Here is a 10,514-nt window from a genome sequence, read left to right on the forward strand (position 1 = left end):
ATACACAATTTTTAAAGGTTATGCTCCATTTATAGTTATTATAAAATATTGGCTATATTTGCTGTGTTGTACAGTGTATCCTTGTAGCTTATTTTATACATAGTAATTTGTACCTCTTAATCCCCTACTCCTGTATTGCCCACTCCTTCTCCCCACTGGTAACCACTAATTTATTCTCTATATCTGTGAGTCCTTCAATAACTCTTAGAAAACGCTGTACTGATTATCACTAGCAGTGAGAAGATCAAGGCACAGAAAGATTAAAAAGTAGTAAATAATAGCTACCATTTTTTGAATATTTATTAACTGTTCTTTATTATGCTAAGTGCTCTGTGTATGTATATATATAATTTCATTTTATTTTCCAAATAACTATGAAATAGGTAGTAGTATCCACATTTTTTAGCTGACTTTATAATAGAGTCCATTCCTTTTCTCCTATAATTGCTGTTTCTATAATGTAATTGTATTATTGCATTGATTGCCAGCGAATCTGAAGGTATAGCTCTTATCCTCCTTTTTAGGTAAAAACCTTTTTCTCCAAACTGCTTTTTTTCCTAGGCCGTAGATATATGATAAGTAATGTACATACTTTATAGAATCAGAATAGGTTGACCTCATTTAATAAAATCAACATAGTTTTGTTCTTCATTGTTTGAAATCTGATATCTTTAAGTTATTAAAGTTGTATGAAATCTTGTATGTGTTTTAAAATTTAGTTTATCTTGAAAGGATGGAAATAGAAACTCATGCTGGGGGAAAATAGTTATAAAAATGAACACTTATAGTTTGAGCAGAAAACTAAACACCTTGACTAGCCACATTTATATTGAGAATTGAATTTAAGTGTTCCGCCTCATGCCCCAGTCCACATCTTCACTAGAAACGCCTGATTTTTACCCTTTGATTAATAATGGAATAACATTCCAGTAGTTATTAAGAGAAATACTTTTGTCTCTGTCCGGTATGTTGTGTGGGTTTTCCTCCAGTTTGCATATTCATGATAAGATGAGGCCAAGATTGTTCAGAATTATACCACTGTTTGCCAAGGAGATCTGGTGGTAGAGTGGAGTAATACATCAACACCCCCGCGCAGTGTTTCATATGTGTCTCAGTTTTAAAGCACAAATTGTGCTTCTGTCTTGTTTCTTCCTGACCTAAACTATGTAGTTCAGCCATATGTTAAGCTTCATCTCAGCTGGGGCCATGAGCCAAGTGATTCTTTGGTTTAGTTTGTTGTTTAAAAAGATCTCTTGAGGGCTTCCCTGGTGACGCAGTGGTTGAGAGTCCGCCTGCCGATGCAGGGGACACGGGTTCATGCCCCGGTCCAGGAAGATCCCATATGCCATGGAGTGACTGGGCCCGTGGGCCATGGCCGCTGAGCCTGCACATCCGGAGCCTGTGCTCTGCAACGGGAGAGGCCACAGCAGTGAGAGGCCCGCGTACCACAAAAAAGAAAAAATCTCTTGAGATGCAGACGTGAAATATAAATTTTATTTTTACCTAGAAATTTGAGGAAGATTTTCAACCTTAATACTTAATGCCCATTTGATGTTAGGATTATTAATAAACATAAATGCTTCTTAAAATCTTATTTGCTTTTTAATAATTTTCTCAGAAAAGTTGGATGTACTGGGTACCTTTTTGGACATATGGTGATATGAGGTGATTTAGATACTACTTTTTCAGAAGGTTAGCTAATTTTTGTTTCATTGAATCAAAAAGTGTGATTTTTTTTTTGGGCTTCCCTGGTGGCGCAGTGGTTGAGAGTCCGCCTGCCAATGCAGGGGACACGGGTTCGTGCCCCGGTCCGGGAAGATCCCACATGCCGTGGAGCGGCTGGGCCCGTGAGCCATGGCGGCTGAGCCTGCGCGTCCGGAGCCTGTGCTCCGCAACGGGAGAGGCCACAACAGTGAGATGCCCGCGTACCGCAAAACAAACAAACAAAAACAAAAGTGTGATTTTTTTAATAAGATAGATTTAAATACTCCATGCCTCTATTTTTTCTGTTTTATTTTGCGTTAAAGATAGACGATCAGCCCTAAAGCATTGTAAAAGTTGATGATTTCACTCCCTAACACAATAATTCTTATATTACATATTACTTAACAGTTATTTTATTTATGCAGACAGTTGCTATTACAAAGATATGACATTTTGGATTCTTCTATTCTCATCCTGAAAGAACAAACCTAAAAGCTAATGGATGATGGTCTCTGATTGCTTCTCTTTTGAATTATGCCTGAGTAGGGGCCAATTTCAAAATTAAGAGAGTACCATCATAAACCAAGATGTCTTTTTGAATTATTTTTGAAAACAAATCAACATTATATGACATTTAAAGAAATGATCCGTTTAACTCTGAGAGGCTATGATTTTTCTCTAAGTTAGAATGCTTGTTTTGTACAGTTGTATCAGTTGTTTAAAATTGTGGTAAAGTAGGGAATTCCCTGGCGTCCAGTGGTTAGGACTCTGCACTTCCACTGTAGGGGGGCACAGGTTCGATCCCTGGTCAGGGAACTAAGATCCTGCATTCTGCGTGCTGCGGCCAAAAAAAAAAATTGTGGTAAAGTATATGTAACATAAAATTTACCATTTTAACCATTTAAGTGTACAATTCTGTGGCATGAAGTACATTCATATTATTTTACAGTCATCACCACCATCCATCTCCAGACCTTTTTCATCTTCCCAGACTGAAACTCCATGCTTATTAAATACTAATTCCCCATCCTCCCCTCCTACCAGCCCCTGGGAACCACCATTCTACCTTCTGTCTCTATGAATTTGACTGCTCTAGGCACCTCATATAAGCAGAAGCATACAATATTGGTCCTTTTGTGACTGGCTTTTTTGACTTAGCGTAAAGTCTTCAAGGTTCATTGTAGCATATGTCAGAATTCCTTTCCTTTTTAAGACTGAGCAATATTCCATGGTATGTATATACCACCTTTTGTTTATCCATTCATCTGTCAGACACTTGGGTTGCTTCTACCTTTTAGCTATTGTGAATAAATTATATCAGTTTTAAAGTAATTTTTAAAAGACACTTTAAAAGTTTTTGCTTAGGGACTTCCCTGGCGGTCCAGTGATTAAGACTCCATGCTTCCACTGCAGGGGGTGCGGGTTTGATCCCTGGTCAGGGAACTAAGATCCCACATGCCACATGGTGTGGGCAAAAAAAAAAAAAATTTTTTTTTCTTATACAGTTGACCAGTGAACAACAAGGGTTTGAATTGCATGGGTCTACTTATAGGCAGATTTTTTTCAATAAATGTAGTATCTGTATTTTCATTTTACAGATCTTTAAGTGTGGGGAAGAGTTTTTTTGTGTTCAATTAGAGATCAGAGTATGTGGAGTTAAAAGAGCTAAGGTTTGAGTCCTGATTCTATCTAAACTGTTTCAGCTTCCTGCCCTTGGGTGACTCATTTATCAATTCCTTTGTTTTTGAAGCAGAGTATTTGGATTTTGTTCTGCGTAGGGTTGGTGCCCCTAACCCCTGCATTGTTCAAGGGTCAACTGTATTTGTTGCTGTTACGGTATTTGAGCATAGTTAATAAGAGTTTAGAATTTTATTTCTCAACTACTTTCAGCTTTCAGTTTTATATTATTTACTTTGTAGAGTACACAATAAAATCATACCTAAACAGACCTTGTCCTGTTTTGACAGCGATTTTTCTGAACATAAGCATTTTGAAAGAATGTGTTTTCCTAGATTATTTGTATTAGTATAATATGAGTATGTGTTCCTCATTTAAATACCAAGAAATTGTCTTAATACTTCCATTATAACACGTAAAAAAATACACAAGTACTGTAGAAAGTTTGAAAGATGTAGATAACCAAACAAAAAAACAGCTTTTACCTTGTAACAACAACTTAACTTTTTGATTGTAGTTTTTTTTGGTTTTGTTTGTTTTAATATTTATTTATTTATTTTGGCTGCGCCAGATCTTAGTTGCAGCATGCATGCAGGATCTAGTTCCCCGACCAGGGATCGAACCCAGACCCCCTGCATTGGGAGCATGGAGTCTTACCCACTGGACCACCAGGGAAGTCCCTTTGATTGTAGTCTTTTAGTAATTTTTCTATATAATGTATATGTACAAACTTATTCATAAATGTGGGCTCATACAGTATAACTTATACTTCATATATTATTATTTTCCAATCTCATTAAATATTTTCTTCCACTTTATTTTCTTAAGTGTAAATAGTATCTTGTCATGTATAAAATAATTTATTTGAATCAGTCATTGGCCTTTTTGGTTGTTTTAAAATTTCACTTATGTAAACAAATCTATTGTGGGTTTTTTTGGTTTTTTTTAATTTATTTTTATTTTTATTTTTATTTTATTTTTGGCTATGTTGGGTCTTTGTTGCTGCACGCGGGCTTTCCCTAGTTGCGGCGAGCGGGGGCTATTCTTCGTTGCAGTGCGCGGGCTTCTCACTGCGGTGGCTTCTCTTGTTGTGGAGCCCGGGCTCTAGGCGCATGGGCTTCAGTAGTTGTGGCACATGGGCTCCGTAGTTGTGGCTCGCGGCTGTAGAGCACAGGCTCAGTAGTTGTGGCGCATGGGCTTATTTGCTCCGCAGCATGTGGGATCTTCCCAGACCAAGGCTCGAACCCGTGCAGGGCGGATCCTTAACCACTGTGCCACTGGGGATGCCCCTATTGTTATTATATGTAATAATTATTACATGTATACATATAGCTCTTGTTTTAAGGGAGTATTTTTGATATTTCTTTGCTTTCTGTGTTCTTAGAGAACAAAATAATAGAATTATAGTAAAAAGCTATGAATTTAAATTATGAAATCAGTCGTCTGAACTAATTAATTAAGATCACCTGTTTGTGTATATTTATTCTTTTTCTCTAAGCAGGTTGGCAACATTGTACAAATCACCAAGCCAGAAGGATGCTACAGTACCATTTCAAATCACAGTCAGTATTATTTGATTAGAGTGGGATTTTGGTGTTAGTGGGCAGTAATTATCTCAAGAGAGCATTTACAAATTGCTTCTGTTAACTTCTGTAGGCAGCAAGCATATTTGAGGACAGCTTTTGATGCTTAGAACATTATCCCCAAAATAGTCGTATGTGTAAAGAATTCTCTAGTCACAATTAAACTGAAATTTATTCTTAAGAACAGAGGAAATACTTATTTATAGGGGAGTGTGTTCTGTGCCATGTGTAATGTCAGGATATTAGATTTTTAAAGTGAAAGTCGTTAAAGATTTTCAGAAAAAAAAATACCAGCATTACTCATTTTGATAGATCTATCATAGTCATCAAATATATCCCACTTTTTTCTTTTTTTATTGAAGTATAGTTGATATGTAATATTATGTAAGTTACATGTGTACATTATAGTGATTCACAATTTTTAAAGGTTATACTCCATTTATAGTTATTGTAAAATACTGGCTATATTCCCCATGTTGTACAATAATATCCTTGTAGTTTATTTCATGCATAGTGTTGTAGTTTGTATATCTCAATCCCCTACCTCATTATTGCCCCTCCCCACTTTCCTCTTCCCACTGGTGACCACTAGTTTGTTCTCTGTATCTAAGTCTGCTTCATTTTTGTTGTATTCACTAGTTTCTTGTTATTTTTTTAGATTCCACATATAAGTGAAATATATCCCACTTTAAAGTGTTAATTTTCCAGTAATTTTACATCATAGAAAATAAATTTTTGGCTAAAAATAATGCATATTTATCAATAGTGTTGAATCAGATATATTCTTAGTGTCTCATTTTTTAAGGACAAAAACAGAAATAGAAGGAGATTCTGAAACTGAATTATCTACTTAGTCTTTGCACTGCCCAGGTGCATTTAAAGTATCTAATCGAGACATTTTATTTTAGAGTATGTATTTTTATTGGGGTATAGTTGTTTTACAATGTTGTGTTAGTTTCTATTGTACAGCGAAGTGGAGTTCCCTGTGCTATACAGCAGGTTCTCATTAGTTATCTGTTTTATACGTATTAGTGTATATATGTCAATCCCAATCTCCCAATTCATTAGAGTATTTAATTGTGAAAATATTTCTAAAGTACCTAAGTAATTAGTGCATGTTAATTCCTTTCACCTCTTCTAATAGAGCCACTGTAAAGTTTGTTAGGATTGACTTTTAGAGGATATGTTTATAATGTACTATATTTCTGTGTATGTGTATGTATAAGTAAAGACATACACATACTCTAGATAAAAATTACCCTATTATAGCCCTGGCTATCTTTGAGGTTTATCCTCTTCATTCACAGTGGTTGATAACTTCTATCCCAAGAATAAAGTAGCTCTTTTATCAATTACTTTAAAATATTTGGAAGACCAGTTGTTATTTTAGATGTTCTTAAAGCATACTTATATATTTTTTCATTTTGCAGCCTCAGGGATTTAGAGATGCTGTTGTTGCTACTGCATGTTCATTGCAAACAGAAGGTTCATTGAATATCCGGAAGCGGTCACGGGACTCAGAGGAAGAAAAGGAATCCAAAGACTAGTCTCAGAGTATACATATGTATTGATGCTGTGAGAGATGCAGTGCTTACAAGTAGTAGACTCGTTACTTTAGAATATAAACACTATGGCGTGAATGAATCCAGTCTATATTAAGTGAAAATACTTAAATAGGATTCTCTGAAAGAGTTTTTCTAAACTAAGCAGTGTTCTACAGTTGTATTTAACCCTGTTTTCATTTTCAGTAACATTCGGTAGAGATGATACAGTTATTGTATTTTGCAAATGTGGAAAGCTGATCGCTTGTGACCAATCTGAATTGGTCTTCTCCTCTTTTCTTTGCCAGTTGCCTAGACATTTCTAGGAAGAAAAGAGTTTTTTCACATTCCTATTGTGCTCTCCTCTTTAAATGTAGCTTTGATAATTCTTAAAAATGACATGTTTCTATTATGAAGAAAAGCCAGCACCATGAGTCAGCATATCATTACATTCAGTTTATGAGCAGGATACACATTTTGGATGACCAGTCTGATTTTAGTGACCCCAATCCTAAAATCTAAGTCATTTATTCATTTTTTAATGTTATTTTGTAACATTAAAGGAAGGACTTTAGAGTTGTTATCCCATCTAGAACATTGACTGGAACATATATCTATGTTGTCAAGTTGATAAGCTCACAGTCATTTATTTCTATATTTTTGAAACACGGTGTGATCCAGTTCTAGGTGTATTGACATTTTCCTTTGAATAATCTTAATACTGCTTGAATAAATTAAAAATTTGGATTCTTGAGTGGTTTCAAAATTTAAAAATGTTTTGGTACCTGGTTCTTAGTGCTTCTTAATTCATTTACAAAATTTACTTTGACTCCCAGTGGAAGAAAATTATTTAAGTAATTGAATATTATATACTGTGACAACCATATTTTCCAGGCTTCAGTGACAGTTGGTATTTCCTGTCCCAGACTGAACACTAAATTCATAAAATTTAAAAAATGTAATTATTCTGTAATTGATTATACATAGACTAACCGTAGTTGGCAAGGACCTTTTAAAGAATGAAAATAGGCACTGCTAACAATTATACCAGGACATAAATCAGGACTGTCCCAGGCAAATCAGGCTTATGGTCATCCTAATTATGTAAGACTAATTTCAAATGACTACTTTAGTATGGGATAGCTAATTGTAACTATCTTATTTTTGAGCGCTTTAAGGCATATATATATATATATTTTTTTTTTTTTTTTTTTTTTTTTTTTTGCGGTACGCGGGCATCTCACTGTTGTGGCCTCTTCCGTTGCGGAGCACAGGCTCCGGACGCGCAGGCTCAGCGGCCATGGCTCACGGGTCCAGCCGCTCCGCGGCATGTGGGATCTTCCCGGACCGGGGCATGAACCCGTGTCCCCTGCATCGGCAGGCGGACTCTCAACCACTGCGCCACCAGGGAAGCCCCATTTGTTTTTATTATAATTAATGCAGTCATTATAAAAAATTACCTGTCATTTTAATATTCTATCTACTCAAATCATAACGTCAAGAGAGTAAGGGGGTTGTTAAGTGATAAATATCAGTGTTACCAGGCATCAGATACTGTTAAGAGGTCATTTTATAAAGCATTATAACACTGTACTTTAAAAGAACTATGAGACCCCAAAATGGATTAAAGACCTAAATGTAAGGCCAGACACTATCAAACTCTTAGAGGAAAACATAGGCAGAACACTCTATGACATAAATCACAGCAAGATCCTTTTTGACTCACCTCCTAGAGAAATGGAAATAAAAACAAAAATAAACAAATGGGACCTAATGAAACTTAAAAGCTTTTGCACAGCAAAGGAAACCATAAACAAGACAAAAAGACAACCCTCAGAATGGGAGAAAATATTTGCAAATGAAGCAACTGACAAAGGATTAATCTCCAAAATTTACAAGCAGCTTATGCAACTCAGTATCAAAAAAACAAACAACCCAATCCAAAAATGGGCAGAAGACCTAAATAGACATTTCTCCAAAGAAGATATACAGATTGCCAACAAACACATGAAAGAATGCTCAACATCATTAATCATTAGAGAAATGCAAATCAAAACTAAAATGAGATGTCATCTCACACCGGTCAGAATGGTCATCATCAAAAAATCTACAAACAATGCTGGAGAGGGTGTGGAGAAAAGGGACCCCTCTTGCACTGTTGGTGGGAATGTAAATTGATACAGCCACTATGGAGAACAGTATGGAGATTCCTTAAAAAACTAAAAATAGAACTACCATACGACCCAGCAATCCCACTACTGGGCATATACCCTGAGAAAACCATAATTCAAAAAGAGTCATGTACCAAAATATTCATTGCAGCTCTATTTACAATAGACAGGACATGGAAGCAACCTAAGTGTCCATCAACAGATGAATGGATAAAGAAGATGTGGCACATATATACAATGGAATATTACTTAGCCATAAAAAGAAGCGAAATTGAGTTATTTGTAGTGAGGTGGATGGACCTAGAGTCTCATACAGAGTGAAGTAAGTCAGAAATACTGTATGCTAACACATATATATGGAATCTAAGGGAAAAAAATGGTCATGGAGAACCAAGGGGCAAGACGTGAATAAAGACACAGACCTACTAGAGAATGGACTTGAGCATATGGGGAGGGGGAGGGGTAAGCTGCGACAAAGTGAGAGAGTGGCATGGACATATATACACTACCAAACGTAAAATAGCTAGTGGGAAGCAGCCGCATAGCACAGGGAGATCACCTCGGTGCTTTGTGACCACCTAGAGGGGTGGGAGGGAGGGAGACACGAGGGAAGAGATATGGGAACATGTGTATGTATAACTGATTCACTTTGTTATAAAGCAGAAACCATTGTAAGGCAATTATGTTCTACTAAAGATGTTAAAAAAAAAATGAGACCCTGAATATTGACAAAGCCAAGTGTATTTCTTTTTGTTTGCAACTCTTTTAAAATAAAATTTTCATACAGCCTTTCAAAGTTGTGCTGCTGAAAATATATTTTTCTAGTTATAATATACACTTAGTCCGCTTGGGCTGCAGAAACAAAATACCATAGACTTACACAACAGAATTTTCTCATGGTATTTTCTCAGTGTCCCAGTATGGTCTGGTTCTGGTAAGGGCTGTCTTCCTTGCTTGCAGACAGCTGCCTTCTCACTGTTTGCTCACAAGGACTTTCCTAGGTGAATGCGCATAGATAGAGACCGTTCTCTCTTCCTGTCTTATAAGGCCACCAATCCTGTGAGAAATCCACCCTTATAACTTCATTTAACATTAATTACCTCCTAAAAGCCCTATCTCCAAATAGTCACGTTGGAGGTAGGGCTTCAACATAAGAATTTTGAGAGGACACATTTCGGTCCATAGCATTCTGCCGCTGGTCCCCGCAAATTCATGTCCTTCTCACATGCAAAATACATTCTATCCCAACAGCCCCCAAAGTCTTAACTCATTCCAGCATCAACTCTAAAGTACAAAGTCTCATTAAAATAACCTCTCAATCAGATACCAGTGAGATTCCAGGTACAGTTCTTTTTTTTTTTAATTTTTTTTTTTTTTTTTGGTTGTGCCGGGTCTTAGTTGTGGCATGTGAACTCTTAGTTGCGGCATACGTGTGGGATCTAGTTCCCTGACCAGGGACTGAACCCGGGCCGCCTGCGTTGGGAGTGGGGAAGTCCTCAGGTACAGCTCTTTCTGAGGCAGAATTCTTCTCCAGCTGTGAACCTGTGAAACCTAACAAGTCTTTCTGAAATACAATGGTAGGATAGACATTCTCATTCTAAAGGAAGAAATCAGAAGGGAAAATGGAGTGATGGGTCCCCAGGAAGTCCAAAACCTAGCCAGGCAAATTCCATTAGATCTTAAGGCTTGACATGAATCTTTTTTGGTTTGATACTCTGCCTTCCAGGCCCACTGGCATGGCAGCATCACCCAACAACTCTAGGTGGAGGTTCTGCCCCTGACCTCTGGCAGAGGCCATCTGGCCTGTTGAAAATGAGGTAGTAGCCCTGATGACCTCT

The 10,514-nt window shown here is 36.8% G+C and overlaps 1 protein-coding gene across 2 annotated transcripts in view; it reads left to right on the forward strand.

Moving 5' to 3' along the window:
* Positions 1-7,257, forward strand: part of RAD51C (RAD51 paralog C) — a 29,756-nt gene extending 22,499 nt beyond the window's left edge. For both annotated transcript variants that reach the window (XM_032617877.1, XM_032617876.1), the window contains 2 exons: positions 4,883-4,943; positions 6,395-7,257. In XM_032617877.1, coding sequence (XP_032473768.1) covers positions 4,883-4,943; positions 6,395-6,511 — 178 coding nt within the window. In that variant the 3' untranslated portion in view covers positions 6,512-7,257. The remainder of the gene's footprint in view (positions 1-4,882; positions 4,944-6,394) is intronic.
* The last annotated feature ends 3,257 nt before the right edge of the window (positions 7,258-10,514 follow it).

This window comes from Phocoena sinus, chromosome 20, assembly GCF_008692025.1.
Source record: "Phocoena sinus isolate mPhoSin1 chromosome 20, mPhoSin1.pri, whole genome shotgun sequence".
Taxonomy (NCBI): Eukaryota; Metazoa; Chordata; class Mammalia; order Artiodactyla; family Phocoenidae; genus Phocoena; species Phocoena sinus.